At 41.0% G+C, this 21,596-nt stretch overlaps 1 protein-coding gene across 6 annotated transcripts in view; it reads left to right on the top strand.

Moving 5' to 3' along the window:
- WDR86 (WD repeat domain 86) overlaps positions 1–21,596 on the top strand; it is a 65,430-nt gene that overhangs the window by 21,864 nt on the left and 21,970 nt on the right. For all 6 annotated transcript variants that reach the window (XM_016426249.2, XM_016426250.2, XM_016426252.2 and 3 more), the window contains exon 4: positions 1,678–2,101. In XM_016426249.2, coding sequence (XP_016281735.1) covers positions 1,678–2,101 — 424 coding nt within the window. The remainder of the gene's footprint in view (positions 1–1,677; positions 2,102–21,596) is intronic.

Here is a 21,596-nt window from a genome sequence, read left to right as displayed (position 1 = left end):
TCTTGCACCTTAGCCCCCTAGTAGCCTGTAAGCTCTGTGAGCACAGGGATCATGTTTATTTCAACTTTGTACCTTCCACAGAACCAAGCAGGATATTCTGCACATGGCCACTTAATGATTAATTAAATCAGAATAAGTAAGTGAAATTTATAGGGAGGCAGCTCAGAGGATTGAGAGACAGGCCTAGAGATGGGAGGTCCTAGGTTCAAATCTGGCTTCAGACACTTCTCAGGTGTGTGACCCTGGGTGAGTCCCTTAACCCTTACTGCTCTTCTGCCTTGGTAGAAGGTGAAGGTTTAAAAATAATTTAATACTTAAAATAAAATTTATAATATAAAATGATAAATAAATTAATCTAAAATTAATTAAATTTAAAAACATTTTGTCAAAATGTATTGAATTAATTGACAGGAGGCTGAAACACTTCATAGATTATATATACCACTACAACTCTTATTGTTAACTGATCTGTGCCTCAGTTCCTTATCTGTAAAGAGGAGGTAATAATCCTTGTATTCATATCATGACTTGCCATGAGGATAGTGTATGTAAAACATTTGGAAACCCTAAAACACTCTGTAAATATTACTTATCTTGATCATGATCATTATTCTTATTCTCACTCCTCTAACCTGCTTGAGGGCTTGGCTTTTCCTTCTCTGTTTCCAGCCTTGGGAAAGAATTCACTGAGTCCATCGTCCCCTGCCCTTCTAGTAAGTTGTCTTGATAATCATCCTCTCCAGAATACCTTGAACATAATAGGAAGCATGTCATTGGACACGAGAATTCCCAGTAATCCAGAGTGATCCAACAGCAGGCAAGGGAGAGGTCACCAGTGCCTCGGCTGTGTTCGATCCAACAGGGGTGTTTTTTCTATACCTACTATTTTGTCAACCCTCTAAGAAAGGCATAGAGACATAGAAATGAAAGTAGAAAAATCTCTTGCCCTCAACAACGTGGCAGTCTAATGGTGGAATAATATATTTACACATTCAAGAATGATTCAAAGCAGATGATAGAATCTGGTGCAGTGGAAAAAAAAATCCCACTGGATTTGGCATGTAAGGATTAAGATTTGGAACCTGGCTCTCCATCTACTACTCGTTTGACTTTGGATAAGTTAGTTGACCCCTTTAATCCTTACTTTCCCCATCTGTAAAATGAGAGGGTTGGATTAGACAACCTCAGAGCTTCCTTCCAGCTCTCAATCTATGGTCCTAAGAGCAAAAGAGCCATCTCAATGAAGTGTTTGAAAATTTCAAGGAGGGAGAGATCACTTGATGCTTTCTTACTTCCAAATCACTTACTCTTGGCCCAGCTGAGCTCATTCTATAATGAGCCCAAGTTTCTCCTGCATTGTGTCTTCATCAGGATGTCTGGCTTCCAAATAATCCATTTGGTTAAACAAAAAACTGTTGTGGCTCCAGGGGTGTAGAGGAAGGAAATTGTTTTCAATTACTCACTAACACTTAATCGTTGATAATTATAAAATTTATTTAACCTAAAGTCTTACGAGGTCTAACCTTCAGCATATGCAGTGCCATTGGGGGAGGTAGGAATGGGAGAGGAGAAAGGTCTCAGTTTGCCAGACTCAGTGAGAGGCTTGAGACTCGTTATTGCCTGGTTGGGGGAGATTCACTTTGAGCCAGTCTTTGACTCCAGATTTGTCACCAATAGGATCCTAGTTGCCAAAGACTACCTCTTCAGTGGCTCCTATGACCGAACAGCCCGCTGTTGGAGTGTGGACAAGGAACGGCAAATCCAGGAGTTTCGGGGTCACCGGAATTGTGTCCTGACCTTAGCTCACTACTCGTCCAAGGACATCCCAGATGCATCCTCAGAGCAGGGGGAGAAGGCCAGTGGAGACTTCCTGGTGACGGGCAGTACAGATGGCACAGCCAAAGTTTGGTGGGTGTCCAGTGGGTGTTGCTACCAGACCTTGAGGGGCCACACAGGGGCTGTCTTGTGCCTTGCTCTGGATGAACTCAACCAGGAGCTGTTCACAGGCAGCACCGACTCCACCATCCGCACTTGGAACCTTGTGACTGGAGAGCCACTGAAAGTGTTTAAAGAGCATCAGGGATCAGTGATCTGCCTGGAGGTAAGAATCAGGTAACTTGCTAATGGAACTTGTAGAAAGGTTCTGAGATAATCTTATCCCCTACTGGAGGCCACTTTAGACAGCACTTGTGCTCCATTGGGACAAAATGTGCTTTTTAGTACAAAGTGCCGTAAAAGTGGAGAAAAAAAAAACACACAGTCCCTTCTAGAAACTCTGCTTGGATCTGGGTTCTGATTTCTCTGTGTAACCTGGGTGAGCCATTTCTCAGAATCATAGACTCCTAGACTGGAAGACACATCAGAGGTCCACTCCTCAAATACAGGCATACCTCAAAGATACATTGTGGGTTTGGCTCCAGACCACCACAATAAAGCAAATATTGCAAAAAAAAAAACAAGTCACTAGATTCTGGGGTGTCTCAGTGCATATCAAAGTTATGTTTACATTTTATATTGTAGTCTATGAAGTGTGAGATAATATTTTGTCTAAAAAACCTAATATACTTATAGATATCTCATTTTTAAAAATACTTTATTTCTAAAAAATTCCATCATCTGAACCTTAGTAAATCATCATCTTTTTGCTGGTGAAGGGTCTTGCTTTGATGTTGGTGGCTGCAGATTAGTGGGGGTGGGGGTTGCTGAAGGTGGGGGGGGGTGACTGGAAATGTCCAAAAATAAGACCACAATGATGTTTGCTGCATTGATGGACTCTTCCTTTCACTTGAACACTCAGAAGCTATTGTAGGATTATTGGCCTAAATTTGTTGTTTCTCAGGGAGAGGGAGAGAGGTGGGGAATGGCCGGTTAGTGGTATTGTCAGAGCACACACAGCATTTATCATTTAAGTTCAACGTCTTACATTGTCATTTGTGAAGGATCTCACTCAAAGAATTGACAACTCGGGCACTCTTCATAGTGAAGGGACAAGCTTTATTAAGGGAGGGAGCATGACAACGGAATGGCCCAGGGGTTTTCAACAATGCTTTCTATCTTGCTTGGTTGTCCAGGAAAGGGCCAATTGTTTGGGTGGCTGCAGCTCCGCCATAACCGAAGGACCAATTTTACCCATGATTCATCTTGTTCTCCCTGCCATGGAGTGGAAACTCTAATGCAAATAGGATGCTAGCAATATGCTAAATTCCCTGGGCTGACTCTAAGTCATTTCTTGGCTAGTTCTGCCCAGGCTCCAAGGAGGGAAGGACAATCCCTGGCTCACTGTGCCTGTGCCAATTGGCCTTTGTTGTAGAACTTCCCTCTCCAGAGTTGCCCACATCCTCATGGGAACCCATGCTCATGGCAACCCACATCAATATGGGCATGATTTAATGGCACCCCAAAACAATGGCAATGGTAACATCAAAGATCACTGTTCACAGATCACCGTAACAGATATAATAAAAATGAAAAAGTTTGAGATATTGTAAGAATGACCAAAATTTGACACAGAGACTCAATATGAGCACATGCTGTTGGGAAAAAGGACAGGAAGGAGGAGAAGGTGAGGATGGTCATGAGGGAGCCCCCGCTTCAAGGCTACCTATCCATGAAAGCTATGGTATATGGTTGTCATGGAATACTATTGCACCATAAAAAAAATGGACAGGATAAATTCAGAAAAACCAACAAAGACTTATACGAACTGAGGCAAAGTGAAGTGAGCAGAGCTGCTATATACACTGACAGAAATGTTAGACAATTATCAACTTTGAAGGCTTAAACTACTGTTAACAAAGCAAGTTCCCAAGACAACCACACAAGGAAAATGCTCTCCATAGCCAAAAAATGAACTGTTGGTTCTGAGGCAGATCAAAGCCTGCCATTTTCCACTTTATTTCCTTCATAAGTTTTTTATTGTATGTGCGATATGTGCCTTCTGTCATGTCATGATCAATGTGGACATATGTATTACATGAAAGCACTGATATTACCTATATCATTTACTACCTGGGGAGAAAGGGAGTGAGAAAATCTGAATCCTAAAATATCAAAAAAACAATTGTCAAAAATTGTTCTGTGTGACCCTGGGCAAGTCACTTAACCCCCATTGCCTAACCCTTACCACTCTTCTGCCTTGGAGCCAATATACAATATTGACTCCAAGACGGAAGGTAAGGGTTTAAAAAAAATTGTTTTGGCATATAACTGGAAACAGTTATTTTTTTAGAGTACATAAAGGGACAGCCTTGGAGACCATCTATTTTTGCTAGAGGAGTCCCTCTTTGTGGAGGGGCTATCTTTCAAGTATATCTCAAAGCCATTCTTTGAAGCTAGATGCTGCCCTTCTAGTGAAGGGGGTAAAGATGGGGCTGGGTTATTTTCTGGGCAGAAAACAGGAGAAAGTCAAGGCCAGGGCAGAGAGAAAGGCAGTGTCAGCAGAGATGGTAGAAGAAGAAGACAGACCCAAAAAAAAGACTGACACACACATGAATCAGAGGTGAAACATGGGATGACCCAAAACAGGAAGGACAGAGGCTATGATTATGGGGTTTGTTTTGGTTTTCATTCCTTTCGAAACTGAAAAAACAAGCAAGTAACTCAAAGGGCACATCTCAAGGAGAGATGCAAAGAGTAAAAATGGTTTGAAGAGACCCTGAATAATAGGATTGGGAAGTGGAGATAACCAGCATCTCTTGGGGGAATAGACTTTGGAGTAATCATGGTGTAGAGGGAGGGGTAGGGGGCGACAAGGAGCTACAGATTCCAATTAGATCAGATGACAGGAGAGAAATTATAGTTGGGGTAGAGGAGATTGAGCTATTCTGGGTATGGCCTGAAGGATACACAGTAGAATAACAAATTGATGCAGAAGGAAACTTGGAATCATAACAAATTTGAGTGAATTCCATTTAATAAATATATATTATACGCTTGCCTTGTACAGGGCATGAATAAGAATTTCAGAGGAGATTGAACATATGAATGGATCATGCCCCTCACTAATGGAGGGAATATCCCACATAAAATGATGGATTTATAGGGGCAGCTAGGTGACTGAGTGGATAGAACCAGATCTAGAGACAGGGGGTCCTGGGTTCAACTGGGGACCTCAGCCACTTCCTAGCTGTGTGACCCCTGGGCACGTCATTTAAATACAATTGCCCAGCCCTTACTGTTCTTTTGCCTTGGAATAAATACTGATTCTAAGACAGAAAGTAAGAATCTTAAAAAATATTAATAATTTATAATAGTATAACATATTATTTTTATAGCTAGCATTCATATAGTGCTTTAAGGTTTACAAAGTACTTTACAGATATTATCTCCTGTGTATCCTTACAACAACCCTAGGAGGTAGATGCTGTATTATACTCATTTTACAAATGAGGAAACTGAAGCATAGAGGTTAAATGACTTGCTCAGGGTCTTGTACATAGCTAGTAAGTATCTGTAGGTGGATTCAAACTCGGAGCTTATTGCCTCCCAAGCCCAATAGTTACTTTTCCACCTAGTTGCTCACATCATGACATCACAAATCCTTTCAAGTACTGAAGTATGCTGAGCAGAGAGCTAAGTGCTCAGGTAGGTACAAAATTTAGATTATTCATCATCCACATACTTATGGAGTTTCTGATTTCCCAAGTGTTTGAGTAGGACATAACAGCCCCCTAACAGTACTCTCTACAGTGTCTGGAAAAGAATACAACTAATAGGAAGAGACCATAACACAGATTCCCATTTACCCTGAATATTTGAGAAGTAGAGAGTATCTCGTTAATCTAATATTGTGATTTAAGAGATGGCTGCTCTTTCACTCAGCTAACAAGCATTTATTAAATGCTTCCTAGATACTAGGCACTTGTGCTAAAGCAAGGCAAAAAACAAGGTTCTTGCATCCATATCATACTTGGATGACCGATTTTTTCAAAGAGTCAGGATACATTCCAGGACACAACACTAAAACTCTTCTAAATGGAAGCAGGCTTTTGCTGACTCAGAAGACATCACCAGCTCTTTTGCTGTCCAAAGGACCATCATAAGGAATAGCACTGCTAGTGTGCTACTGAGCTAGATCCTGCAGGAGAAAGAAGAGAAATCAATGGCTTACCTAGGGACCCCCCATCCTAGGTACAAGGGCATCTAATGGAGGAGGCAAGGTTAATACCTATGAATGAATTATGGAAGGATATGAAGCCATGTGGATTTGATACTAAATTGCCATGTGGTACTAACCATGTACTTCATAAGTTTGGAGAGATGAGACATCCTGAAACAGGCTGATGAATATGTGAAAGTTTCTGGGCGATGATGCTGGAGCAGTATGTCTAGAGATAGGGAGCCAGGCGACAAACTAGGAAGCCTTGTTCAGTTGAGCTCAACAGATGTTTGGATTTCATGGAAATCAGATATTTTGTTTCTTATCTTCTCTTTAGTAACAAAGTTAAATCCCTAATTTTACCTCCAGTCCAGTCTTGGAGTTAAAATTCTATTCTTAACCTCCCATACCTGACCTTGAAGAGAGATTATGGAAAAGTTGGGTACCATTGTGAGGATGCCATTTCTTCCCATCTATTTAACTCACTCTGAAAGTCCTTGATAAATATTGGCTCTTATGGAAAAAGGAATATGGTATGAAAGATAAAGAAGATGGAAGTGATTTCAGTTGCAACTGTTAGGCTTGCTGCCTGATTTCTTTTCAAGTTCCTGATCTGAGAAGCTGGCAACCAAACTGCTGAGGGGGAGTAATTACTCAGAAGTGTGACTTCCTTCTCTTCTTATTTCATTCATGTAGCATCTGTGCTGGCTTCAGATTATGAGGACTTCTAGGGGACTTGAAGCTCTAACTATTCTGAAAATTTTTTATTTTATTTTTTCCAATTATATATGAAAGCAGTTTTAACATTCATTTAAAAAATTTTAGTTTCAAATTCTCTCCTTCCCTCCTTCCTCTCTCCCCTCATTGAAAAGGCAAGCAATTTGATTCAAGTTATACATATGCGATCATGCAAAACATTTCCATATTAGTCATGTTGTGAAAAAATACAGAATCAAAAATAAATAAGTAAATAATGTCAAAAATAGTATGCTTTGATCTGCATTCAGACTTCCCTAGTTCTTTCTCTGGAGGTGGATAGCATTTTTCATCATAAATCCTGAAGAATTGTCTTTTATCATTATATTGCTGAGAATAGCTATCATTCACAGTTGATCATACAATATTCTGGTTCTGCTCACTTCACTTTGTATCAGTTCATGTAAATCTTTCCATGTTTTTTGTCTTGTTTTAATCCCTTACCTTCTGTCTTAGAATCAATACTCTGTATTGGTTTTAACGCAGAAGAGCAGTATGGGTAGTCAATGGGGGTTAGATGACTTGCCCAGGGTCACACAGCTAGGAAGTGTCCAATGCCAGATTTGAACCCAGGACCTCCTGTCTCCAGGCCTGGATCTGTCCATTGAGTCACCCAGCTGCCCCTTCTCATGTTTTTCTGAAAGTAACCTGATCATAATTTCCTATAGCACAATAATATTCCATCACAATCATATACTACAACTTGTTCTGCCATTCCCCAATTGATGGACATCGCTTCAGTTTACAGTTCTTCACCACCACCAAAAAAAAAAAAAAGCTGCTATAAATGTTTTTGTATATATAGGTCCTTTTCCTTTTTTTTTTTATCACTTTGTGGTACAGACAGTACTGGTATTATTGGGTCAAAGGATATGTACAGTATTTTAGCCCTTTGGGAATTGTTCCAAATTGCCCTCCAGAATGATTGAATCAGTTTGCAACTCCACCAACAGTGCATTAGTGTCCCAGTATTCCCACATCCCCTCCAGTATTTATCATTTTCCTTTACTATAGCCAATCTGATAGATGTAAGATAGTTCCTCAGAGTTGTTTTAATTTACATTTCTCTAGTGAATGGTGATTTAGTTCTAACTATTCTTTTTTTTTTTTTAAGCTCTTTCTGTCTTAGTAAGAAATATAAGACAGAAGGGGAAGTGTAGCATACCAGGCATCTTAGCATCTTGGAAGTATGGTTGATGTATTGATATTGTATCCTGTATATTCATTTACCAGACACATGGTCAGATCACTTAATGTTCATTGTCTGGAAAGGGACAATTCAAAGGACTAGTGCAAAGGACAAGCAAATTCTTGGGCTGGGCGTTGACAGCCACAGTGCCCTGGCTCAGACTACATTCATTTACAAAGCGCCAGCTGGATTAATCTCCTCCTCCTTGATTCCGTCCTTGTCAATTCTACCAATGTAAAAACCTATATCATGTCACGTATTCATTAATCACCTCCCACTTGACATTCCTAAGGTCCCCAATAACGGCTGGGGAATATGTGTGAGCCTCCTCTTCTCTTACACCTCTTACTCTCACAGTGTTTGCTCTCCCTCTTGCCTCTTACAATCTTGATCTTGCTGTAGTCTATTATGTTCCTCACGTCTGACTGACTTAGGCAGCACAGCTGCCCAGCACATCTCCCATTAATCTCTTGACCACCTGGTCCATGGGGAATGTCCCGGAGTCCTCTGCTCCATGCAGGTTCTCTTGGTCCTCATACTTATAATTTCTCCACTCTGTTACCTTTCACTAGAGAGGTATCTACGGAGGAGCTCGCAAATCCCCAGGTGTTTTAACTTGTGGTCTCTGAGTCTTTATTCCTGACTATATTCCTATAGTCTCTTGCCCTGACTGCCTTATCTATCTCACATCCATATACCTCTAGCCTCCCTTCTTCTTCTCAGGTCACCACCCACAGATAAATTATATAGGAACTGCAGGTCCCTAGGGTTAAATGACTTATCTAAGGTCACACAACTAGGAAGTATCTCCTGACTCTCTATCCACTGAACCACCCAGTTGCCCCCTAGCTATTCTAAGAAGAAAATGACTCCACTACTTTCTTAGAGGAGGTAGATGTGGTACTACTAATTATTACTACTAATAATTACAGACTAGCACTCATATAATCCTTTCAGTTTTGCAAAACATTTTACATTTGTTCTCTCATTTGATCTTCACAATGGGGACAGTTGGATGGCTCAGTGGATTGAGATCCAGGCCCAGAGACAGGAGGTCCTGGGTTCAAATGTGGCCTCAGACACTTCCCAGCTAGGTGACCCTGGGCAAGTCACTTAACCCCCATTGCCTAGCTCTTACCACTCTTCTGCCTTAGAACCAATACCTAGTATTAATTCTAAGATGGAAGGTAAGGGTTTATAAAAAAAAATGGGGCAGCTGGGTGGCTCAGTGGATGATACTAATACCCACATTTTACATTTAAGGAAACTGAGGCAGAGATATATTGAGTTACTTGCCCAAGGCCATACAGTAAGGCTAGTAAGATTAGTAATAAGGCCAGTAATCTGAGGCAGAATTTGGACTCAGATCTTCACAACTTCCAACTCCAACAGTCCTGATAGAGTTATCTGCTGGGTTACCCAGTGGTTACTACTAGAAGTGAAGTCATTTATCTGAAGCAACCTACAGTGTCATTAGGATAATATTCCAACACAAAGCCCTTGAATCCCTAATCTTTGGCTTAGACTCAAGAAACCCATGAGCTAATGGAATTTGAAGTGCTATAGAAATGTTAGCTGTTGTCATTATTCACATTTATCATTTCTCACCATGCAGGAATAATCTTCCATTAGATTCATTTGCCACAGTTAGTTTTATTATTCCCTTAATGGATGAGCATGCACTTTGACTCCAGTTCTTTATTACTACAGAAAGTGACGTTAGAAATATTTTAGTGTATTTATATAGGGTTTTTCTTTTTATCATTGACCACCTTAGTATAAATGTGCCCAGCAGTAAGATTTCTGGGTCAAAGGATAAGGCCATTTTCAGACACAATTTTTTTTTAATTGTTCTTTTTGTTCTTAACTTAAACACACAAAGAGGAAGTATTTCTATACACACTGAAGTACACTGATAGAGTTGTCTGCTGGGTTAGGATTCTATATGAAAACATGAATCTCCACTTTTTGTCACTTGCTTTTTAATATATATAAAATAAATTTTTTAAAAATAAATTGTACATAATACTTTCAGAACTGTTGCTTCTCTTTGCTTCTTTTGGGGCTTCCTTCTGCTCTCTACTATGTGCTTTAAAAATGCTTTTTTTGACATAATTTTTAAAACCCTCATCTTCTGTCTTAGAATCAATACTAAGTATCAGTTCCAAGAAAGAAGAGTGGTAAAAGCTAGGGGTGATTGGGGTTAAGTGACTTGTGCAGGGTCACCTAGCTGGGAAGTTTCTGAGGCCATATTTGAACCCAGATCTTCCCAACTCCAGGCTTGGCCCACTATTCATTGAGCCACCAACCTGCCCTGGTCATCATTTGTTAATCCCCCTTCCCTTTCAAATCTTCCCCCACATTAACTGAGAAACATAAAATGTTCATAGTTAAGCAAAATGAATCTAATTGTTACCATGCCCCAAACTGTATTTCTTTACACCTTGTTTCCATTTTCTCTTTGTCAGGAAGTAACATGCTTCATCAGAGGTGTCCTCTGGAGATTTGGTTGCTTATTGCTTTGAACAGAGCACTACTTAAGTCCTTTAAGGTTGTTTTCCTGTAAAGTTGTTCTCCTTTTCTAAATTATTCTGGTTTTGTTCACTTTACTATGTGTCAACTCATAACACCTACAATTCTTTGAAATAACCTCCTTCAAAGTCAGTTATGTCAATAATATTAATACTGGTGAATAGTATTAATACAATGATTATTAACTTATGGTTAACAGTAATAGAATTTACATCATGCTTACATGCCAGGTACTGTGCAAGGTTCTCTATGAATATTATCTCATTGAGCCTCACAGCAACCCAACAAGATAGATGCTATTATATCCATTTTACATATTAAGAAATTGAGGCTAAATGACTTATTCAAGATCACACAGCTGCTAAGTATGTGAGGACAAATTTTAACTCGGGTCTTTTGATTCCAGGCTAGCACGCTATACATTGGGTCACCTCTCATTCCTATGCCACAATTTGTTTAGCCATTTCTAAAAGGCAATAATAAAACAAGCCTCTTTGTTTTTTAATTCTTTAATGTCTTTTTAATCCCTCCCCTTAATCATTTTTGTTCATGTTTTTGCTTGTGGCTATCCTCTCCATGGTATGTCCTCCCTCTTCCACCCTCTACATTTTTCTTTGTTGAGTGATGTATTTTTACACTAATCTGTGTGTGTGTTTTTATGTATTCAGTCATTCTTCATTCACTTCCAGTAAATGAAGTTCTTCTGAAGCCCCTTTCTTTCATGCTTGTATGTTCTTATAAGAAGAATTCCAGTTTTGGAGATAGAGCCAAGATGGCAGAATAGAGGCACTAAAATCTAAATCTCTCCTCCAACTCCAAATCCAACCTCCCCTCCAACCAACCTTAAAATAAAGCTTAAAAACAAATACTAGCATGACAGAACCAACAAATGGACGGGTTGCGGCAAAATTCCTGCAGAAGACAACTTAGAAGGTAGGGAGAAAATGTCTGTTTCACCTTCACAAGAAGGGAGCAATTCTGCAGCTGCTTTAATGAGCCTAGCACAGGCCAGCAACACAGCCCTTCTTGCACATACCTCCCCACCCATTGCTCAAAGTTCTTAACCCAGACCAGCAGCAAGGTCTTGAGACCTGGCCTAAACCAATGCCAGAGCACCCCCATATCTGCCCCTAGAAGTTCCAAGCCCAGGTGCAATTTCCTATTGAGGTCCAAGCCCCAGCACAAAGCAGCACAAAGTGTGCCTGGCCCTAGTGAGGCCCCAGAAGTGCACCTGGCCATGCAAGCCAACAGTAGACCCTGAGGGAAACTGAATACATAGTTGGAGAGGGCTTTCAGACCTCTCAGTACCACCCTGGAAGAATTGAAACTTACAGGCACCCAGAACTAGATCTTAGGTAGCAGCAAGAAAATACTAAAAGTTTAAGAGCATGCCCTCTCTTCCCTGGGAACAGAGCTCACCTTTAAAATAAAAAATTAAGAGATAGGCTTGGAAAAATGAACAAATATTAAAAAAAAAACCCACAACCTAACTATAGAAAATGATTATGGAGACAAGGCAGAACAAGACACAAACTCAGAAGGGGATGATGAGATCAAAGCAGCTATATGCAAAACTTCAGAGAAAAATGGGAATTGGTCTCAGGCTCTGGATCAAAAGGGATTTCAAAAGTCAAATAAGAAAAGCAGAAGAAAAAAGGGGGTGGGGTGGGGCAGAAATGAAAATGATGTAAGAAGAAAATAACATCTTAAAAAAGCAGAATTGACCAATTAGTAAAAGTGTCACAAAAATCTACTGAAGAAAAGAATTTCTAAAAAAGTAGAATTGGCCAAATGGAAAAGGAGGCTCAAAAGCTCACTGAAGAAAATTATTTCTAAAAAAAAAAAAGAAAGTCCAGTTTTGACAGCAAGATTCACCCCTTCCTCTCACTAATGTGGTCTTTTTTTTATTCTCTTTTTCCCCCTCTTAAAACTCTCAGAAGAGAGCTAATCCCTACTGCCTACTTCTATTTTTCTTATCAAACTTTCTCAATTCCTTTTGAAAACATTATGGTTCTGAAAGGACATTTGTTTATTCTCTTGTTGTTATAATGTTAGCATTATATCATTTTATAACTCATCCAATTGCTCAAATAAATTTGCCTTTTAAAATTTATATGGACTCTTGTGTTAATATTTCACAGTTCCTATTCAGCTATATCTTTGCATCAAAAAACTCTTAGAAGTCCTTTATTCTTTGAAGATCCACATTTTCCCCTAGGATTAAATTCAGTCTTGTGGGGTAAATTATTCTTGTTTTCAGCCTATATTTTTGGCATCTTGTATTCCAAAGTCCTCTTCATTTTTTGGCAAAAACTGCCATGTCTTGTGTAATCCTGACTATAGTTCCTTAGTATTTAAATTTCTTCTTTCTAGATGCTTGAAGCATTTTTTATTTGATGTGAAAGCTCTAGATTTTGACTTTTCCTTTTGATATTCCTTGGGGAGAGGGAGGGAAGAGAGAGAAGAGAAGGGGATAAATAGGGAGGAAGGAAAGAAAATGAAAGAAAGGAAGGAAGAAAGAAACAAAGAAACAAAGGAAGAAAGAAAGAGAAAGAAAGAAAGGGAAGAAGGGAAGACGTTGAGAGGAAGAGGGAATATTCTTGATATGGGAAGCAGAGGTGAGGGATAGAGTATGGCTGTGGGGAAAAACTGGAATCAGACTGTTTTAAGCAAAATAAACTGCACGAACCTAGGATTAACTAGTGGGAAAAAGTAATGTAATAGAGGGAAACACAAAATAAATAACTATAAACTTAAATGTTAATGGGGGAAGAATGAAATAGAAAACATAATCCAACCACTTTATTTTTTTAAAGAATGATTTTCTTCCATGGCCTTTTGATCATACTTTTCTGTTTGGTCAATTCTACTTTTCATGGAAGTCTTTTTCTCCATTAGGTTTCTTTACCTCTTTTTCCAGTAGGTCAATGCTGTTTTTTAAGAAACTTTTCTTAATTGTATTTTTATGCCTCTTCATCCAGTTGACCAATTTTGCTTTTCAGACTTATTTTCTTCTTTCATTACTTTCTTTTCCCCATTTTTCTTCCATCCCTCTTATTTGATATTTTAATTCCTTTTTGGGCTCTTCCAGTGCCTAAGACCAATTCCCTTTTTTCTTTGAAGTTTTGCATGTGGCTGCTTTGATCTCACTGTTCCCTACCAAATCTGTGCCTTGCTTTTTGTCTCTATAGAAATTTTCTATGGTTAGGTGTTTCTTTTGCTGTTCACTTATTTTCCAAGCCTTTTTTTTTTTGGACTGGGAGTTCTGATTCAGCCTCCTCTGCTGATGGCTTGCAGGACTAAGAGCACTGTGAGCAATTTTGCCTGAGGCTAGGGGCTTTACAGAAGTCTTGAAAGGGCCAAGTGCTATGGATTTCCAGGGACCTCCCTGTGGACCAGTGCCTGAATGTGGGACTTCAAGGGTTGGGTGCTGTTGGCTTAGGCAAGGTCCTGAGTCTTGAAGTTGGCTAGTGCTAAGGTTTGGAACCTGCGTGCAATTTTACTTCCAATTTCCCCTTATTTCATGAAAATAGGCTCTCTATGCACATTTTTCAAGTTCTTTTCCACAGGAGAGCCACCTCACTCCATCTCCTCCTTGGTTCTGTGACTCCAATCATTTTGAAGCCCTATTTTAATGTTGATTTGAGAGGATTCTCAAAGCAGTTCCAGCTTTTGCTGCTACTAAGCCACCATCTTGGCTCCACCCCCTCAATCCAACCACTTTATAGAAACACAATTTAACATAAATATACACCCAGTTAAAATGAGGGCTGGAAGAATATTTATCATCTTTAGGAAAATCCAAAATGCTTATCAGCTACATTAGAGAAGGCAAGAAACTGATTTTTTCATTATGGTTAATTAGCAATTGCTGCTGCTTTCCTTCCCAACAAATCAGTTGCACTACCTTCCTACATCTTCACTTTGCTCCTCCATGAACCTGAGTCTTCTTTAACCAAACTGAACAATTCTCTGCCCCTAAAAAACACTCTTAAGTTCTCTAACTTCTGCATTTTTGCTTAAGCTGTTCCTCCCAGCCCTACTTTCTACTCAAATAATATTCCTCCTTCAAGATAAGATGTTATCTTCTCCATGAAGCTTTTCTTGACCATACCACCTGGAAACAATCTCTTGGTGTTCTAAACACTCTTGGTATGTGTAGCACTCTTAGATATGAGTCTGTGGACTAACTTAGGATCTGTTCTGGTCTGGGCTCAGGATCCATGCTAACAAACCTTCAACCCAACATAAAGGAGGGTAGCAATCAGAAACTAAAAGGAACTCTGCGCTCTTGGGGACACAAAAGATAAAAGGTTTTGTGTGTCTTGAATCCAGGCTGCTGACTCTGAAGGAAATACAAAGACTCATGATACAGGAGAGTGGGAGCATAGGATTCTTCAGGAGCAGATAGGGTGCCACGGGAAAAGAAATCTAAACAGGAGCCTCTCACAGAGGGAGTGATTATTAAATAACTTTCCAACAGTGGGGGCTTTTGTGCTGGTCTTTATCAGATGTGGGGAGTTGACCTGCGTGATCCCAAATGTCTGACTCACATAGGTGATCCCTTCCAAGCTTCCATGGAAGTGCTTCTCTTCCATGGTGACATTGAGATTAAAGGGCAACAGGAATAACATCTTCATAGGCTCATAAATTAAGATCTCAAAGAGATTGCAAAGATCATTTAATTTAAGCCTTTCATTTTACAACTAGGCAAAATGAAGCCTAGAGTAGTAATGCCACCTTGCCCAAGGCCATATTCTATAGGTACTAAGTGGCAACATCATGATTCAAACCTTAGACTCCAAATCTGAGATTGTTTCTACTATACCATACTGCCTCGGGATGTTCTTTGGGGGCAACTATTTGGCTCAGTGGTTAGACTACTAGGTCTGGACTCTGGAAAATCTGAGTTCAAGTTTGACATTAGAAATTTGCTACATATAGTCCCTGGACAAGTCACTTAACCTCTGTTTGCCTCAGTTTCTTCATATGTAAAATGGAAATAATAATAGCACCTACCTCCCAAAGTGGTTATGAGGATCAAATGAGATAATAATAAAGTACTGAACACAGTGCCTGGCACATAATAGGCTATTTAAAAAAAAAAAACTTTAATCAATATCAATTCTAAAGCAGAAGAGCAGTAAGGGCTAGGCAATTGGAGTTAAGTGCTTTACTCATGGTCACTAGTGTTCCATCCACTGTCCTCCTTCCACAACTCATCATTATCTCTTGCCCTTGTTTTAGTGTTTAATAATGTACCAAGAAGAAAATCTGATTTTGCTCCATTTAGAAAAAGATATTGGTGAGGCAGCGAAGAGGCTCAGTGGATAGAACTAGGTGTGGAGTTGGGAGGACCTGGGTTCAAATGTGACCTCAGATACTTCCTACCAGTGTGACTCTGTGCAAGTCACTTAACCCCAATTACCTAGCCCTTCCTGCTCTTCTGCTTTGGAACCAATACTCAGTATCATTCTGAGACAGAAGGTAATGGTCTTTAATTAAAGAAAAAAGAAAAATATATATCAAATGCCTAATATTTCCTAAGAAGCACAGAGGAGGTGGGTCCAGGTCAGTCTGGTGCTGTTATTATTATTATCATCCTCCTCATCAGTGTGTGCCCTGGCAAACATTTACACTGAAATATAAACTAGAAACTCTTTGCTTTGTGAAAAGACTCCAGGCCCCTTAGGGCATTTGAAATAAATTTAATTAACACAAATTTGATTGGCACATCATTTTTTTTTAGAAAAGTTTCAATGGCAAAAAGCAAGGTCTATTTGGAATGAAGCAAAGCACATATAAAAAGCCTAGGCTGGCCATGTGTTCACTCGGGGCTGTTTTCTTTTAGCTTCTCCCATGGCACCCACTCATCCAGCTTGGAGACAAAAGAGAGTGCCTGCAGACTCGGGGGCTGAAGGAGAAACAGCTGTTTGTCTGCGGTTTTCCATTCACATCTACTGGGGGTGTTTGTTGGAATCCAAGATTGCATATTTAGATAAAGGGACCACTATATTGGGGTTGTTTTTTCCTGGAGAAGTTATATTAACACCATGTTAAGGTCATGACAGTCCAGTTGGAACTGGACAATTCTTTTTTGTCTCTTGTGCCACCCCCCAACACTTTGCGTGTACAAAGCTGCTTCATACATCGAATTCCCTGAGAGAGAAAAATGGAATGTTTTGGTGGAAGGCAAGAATGAAAAGCAACCGTGCAGATAGCCACCCGGCCAGGGCCCCCCACTGAAACGGTCACCATTCCTCCTCAGCTAGCAGCAGCTCCCTCTGGTATTCGGGGTTGGGATAAGGGAAGAGCTCAAGACCACAGATAATCCACAAAGCCTAGACAATTTAGGTAATTGAATGTGCAAATTGTATGGAATGGGTCCATTCCTATTCTCCAGACCCCAAATTAGAGGAGCTTTGCTGTGCAACTTGTGAAAGCCTTCAGAACTGCTCAAGACTTCAGGGAAAGCTAGTGAGCATCAGGCTTGTCATCATTGAAGCCTTTCTGAAAAAACCTAATCTTTTTTTTTTATTATGTTCTATAGAAACTAAAACCAACTAAACAGTTGGGCTCTGCTACATAAACATTTCATGGGTTTTCAAATTGTCAGATTTCCATTTCCCCACCCCAGACTCATGTTTATTCTGATCATTAATGTGAATGATTATTAACACTCATTTATATCGTAAACATTTTTAAACTTCTTTTTGAAGCTTAGGAAAACCCAGCTTAATAAACATTATTAAACCATTTCCCATATGCACAAATTCTAGGATAAAAAGTTAGAAATATAGATGAACATTAAATTTGTATACATGTGTAGAGTCATTTGCAACAAAAGAAATTCATTATTCTATTAGTTTTAACACAGAAAATGTATTTACCATGATTTCTGGTAGCACTTATTTCCCCTAAAACTGCTACCTCCTTTGAATGTCTCAGGGAAATCTCCAGAGGTTCATTTGGTCAGCTCCATTTATTAGAAAGTTTGTCCTTTTACGTGAAGCCAACCTTTGCCTTTACAACTTTGACATATGGTTCCTGGTTCTTCCCACAATGCTGATCTCTCTTCTACCTGGTGGCCCTTTAAGTTCTTAAACTGTACAGAGGTAGATTGACATTGAAATCCCAACAAAGAAATTGGTAGAGGGGACCAGGGCAGTCCTGAGAGCTGTGGGATAAAAGATGAATGTGCTATTCTCCTTCTTGGCTTCATTGGCACTGGGCTCTGTTGAACACTATGGAGGAGATACGGTATTGCTTCCCAAGGGTAGCCTAAATCACCTTTGGCTGCGGAGTCATATTTATGTTTCAGATAGCACGTCCAGAAACTCAGATGTCCAACTGAGGATTATTATGCAGAGACTTCAGCAGAGCTGGCTTTTTCCCCATATCTGGGAGTCTGGGTTTGAGAGGCTAATCCCAAAGAGTGAGTGGGCATGATGAGACTCTCCTGCCTAATCTCCAACATGGGCTCTCTAAATACCATAAACTTTATCCCTGAGTCACTATAAAGTGAAAGTAAAACCCACCGCATAATTCTCAAACATTCTGCTGAGATTTATGGAAGCGTATGAGTTATGCAGGTGAATTATTCATTATTAACTGCATGGGGTAAAAGTGCTGACCAAATAAACAAACCTGGAGTCAGAAGGTGGGAATAAAAACAAAACAAAACAGCTTATTCCCTTCATGAAAGGGGGCACTTCAGTGATGGGCTAAGAAGTGCCAACTGACTAGGCAGCAAACAGGCAATATATACACAAGGCTCCTCAATCTAAAACACCTGTGACTGGGTTGTAGATTCTTTCAACCCAGTTCAGGCAAGGTGAGGGGAGCACCTGAGCTGTTCATTGCCCTCTCTGCCTTCCATCAGTCTCCCTCCTAAGTTTGTCCTGGAGTCCTCAGTCAACAAAAGGAAACAAACTAGCCTTTGTGAACTGAAAGCTCATCCTGAAAATAGCACACTCAATTCTATCTCGTTCATTAATGAATTATTAATTATGAATGTAAAGATGAATTAGAGCTGGCCAGATCTTGGATAGCTAATGAAGGCAGAGAATGGGAGAGCTGGCAATAACATCCTTCCGGTGCTTTTAGAGGAAGGACACTCTTCTAGATTTGCAAAGTTTCTTCTGTTTGTTTTGGGGTTTCTTTGCCAGCATCTTTCTTGCTACGCCAAGTTAACAGTATCTTTGTGAGGGTCTCAGGATGTCGTTGACAGCAATCAATTTGAGACGTGGTTGTTACTGCAGATGTAAGATAAAAACCTCTCCTGATATTAGTCCTTATTAATAGTGACCCGACTCTTCAGATATTCTCAAAGATTTAACAGCACTCATTGGTCAAGCTTGAGCTGCTACACAGTCTTTTTGAAGATTTGACAACAGCATATATCCCTAATTTTTCCATGCTGATGCTTGGTCCTGGAACCAACTAGGTCTTGGTTCCTATTTAAAACTCTCAAAAGTCTTAGTTGTCTGCACCTATTGTCTGAAAAGATGCCTCTGGTGAATTGGTTCACTTAATTAGGCAAGGATATGGCATAGAACAGCACTGGTGAATGTTTTCAAAACTGGGTGCCCAAAATGCAACTTCAATCTGCCTATGAGCCCTCCACATTACCCCACACAGTGGAAGGATCAAGTGCTCTCCTTGGACAGACAGACAGAGGGGCAAGATTATGCAAAAAATGTCCTTGAATGCTATGGAGAGGGGGAATGGAGCAGCCCCCTCTGTGCCACCCTGGCACCCATGCCACAGCTTTGCCAACACAGGTATAGGACATTAGCAGTTATCTTAGAAGGTCAGTTCGGTCAGCTTAAATACTAATGATATCCTGAGAACAACCTGGTAGAAGCTAGTTGTCTTAGAGAAGGGGGACAATAGTCCTGGATTTCCATAACAGCCTCCCTTCTACAGGTTTGAAATTTATAAATGTGTAGCATCTCAAAACACTGAGTAGGTCACTGCAGTCAAAATAAGACACTAAGAAGGCCATGACTAGCTCTCTACATGTCAAAAACTAATGTCTGGATAAGCCTGTCCTCTGACTAATCAGAAAAGAAAGGGTTAGGGCTATGTGACTTGCCCATTTATTGGGGTGCTCAGGGAGGGGTAGTATCTCTGGTATGGAGGGCTTGTCGTGCCCTCCTAGGGCAGCTCTCCAGCCTCTGACCCCCACCTGACACCCAGCTCTCACTTGTGGCTCCCAGTAGCTGCTAGCATGCGGCAGCAGCCACACCCCAGGCAATGGCTTCGACAGGCCGGCCAAACCTTGTGAGGGTAGCCATCAGGTCATCGTGGACCCCTGGTGAACCAGGGCTTTGCTCACCCAGCATGTGAAGACTGCTTCAGCTGAACAGATGGAAGAAACCAACAAGAAGGTTCAACGGCTGAGAGGGCGACGCAGCAAAGCACTGTGGAGTGCTCAGGGCGTGTTAGAGCACAAAAGACAACACGGCCATCCAATGTAGCTGAGGAAGTCTCCGGGTGTAACGACTTTTCGTGCCACTGGACCCAGGCTTCCAACGCTGAGAGGGTGGGACTGTCTCTGTGCATCGACTTTTCCTCTTAAATCTCCTTCACGCACAAGTATCTTTGTGCACACTCATCTATCCTAACCCCGTCCACCTTCTTCAAGACCTGCAGCGATGGGGGAGTGACGACGCAACAGGTGTAGGTGACCACTGGCAGTTGTAGTCACGATCCTGCACGTAGGCAGCCCATGGACCAGTGGTCACTCGGCCCTGTGGGCAGCAGGGACGTTCGGCAGCATCCTGGGTGACTGAGCAGTCCTCTCTAGGACAGCACTGCTCACCCTAATCAAGGGAGGGGACTAGAAAAGGTGTCCCAAACATTGCCTGCCCTACAAACACCCAGTCAGCACACCGTGGCTGGCGGGTCATCCCCTTTAAGCAGTCAAAATCAAAGAAAAAATACAAAGAAACTCCTACTAGGAACATGGAACATCAGGACATTACTTGATAGAGAGAATACCCCAAAACCTGAGAGAAGAACAGCTCTAATCGGTAAAGAACTGGCTCAATATAACATCGACATCGCAGCCTTAAGCAAAACACGCTTACCAGAAGAGGGATCACTCAGCGAACCCACCACTGGATACACCTTCTTCTGGAAAGGTAGAGCCTCAAATGAAAACAGAATCCATGATGTTGGCCTGGCTATCAAGACCAGTTTGCTCAAACAGCTGCCAGACTTGCCTGTGGGCATCAGCAAGAGGCTCATGAAGATTCATTTGCCTCTCAGCAAAGACCAGTATGCCACAATCATCAGCGCATATGCCCCAACACTGACCAGCACAGAGGAGACCATCGAGCAGTTCTACTCTGACCTGAGTGCCATCCTGCACTCAGTGCCCACAAATGACAAGCTGATACTACTGGGAGACTTCAACGCCCGCGTTGGCCAGGACCATGAAAGATGGAAAGGAGTGCTCGGCAAACACGGCGTGGGCAAAATGAACAACAACGGCCTACTGCTACTCAGCAAATGCTCAGAGTTTGAACTCACCATCACGAACACTGTGTTCAGAATGGCGAACAATGTGGATGCACCCAAGATCAAAACAGTGGCATCTCATTGACTACATCATTGTACGCCGGCGAGACATCCAGGATGTAAAGATCATCAGAGCCATGAGAGGAGCTGAATGCTGGACAGACCACTGATTGGTTAGAGCGACTCTTCAAATGCGCATTGCGCCTCGCCATCCAAAACACGACCAGACAGTTTGCACATTTTACAACATGAGTCGTCTTAGAGATCCATCTTATTTGCAAACATTCCAGTCCTGCCTGGACAACAAGCTGTCTGCCAAGGGACCACTCACTGGAAGCTCAACCGAGAAATGGAACCAGTTCAGAAATGCAATGAAGGAAACATCAAAGGCAGTCCTAGGCCCAAAACAATGCAACCACCAGGACTGGTTCGACGAGAACAACACTGCTATCGAAGACCTATTGCGCAAGAAGAACAAAGCCTTTATGGAATGGC

This window comes from Monodelphis domestica, chromosome 5 (assembly GCF_027887165.1).
Source record: "Monodelphis domestica isolate mMonDom1 chromosome 5, mMonDom1.pri, whole genome shotgun sequence".
Classification (NCBI taxonomy): Eukaryota; Metazoa; Chordata; class Mammalia; order Didelphimorphia; family Didelphidae; genus Monodelphis; species Monodelphis domestica.
Note: the sequence above shows the minus strand (reverse complement) of the source record. Positions and strands in the feature narration are given on the sequence as shown.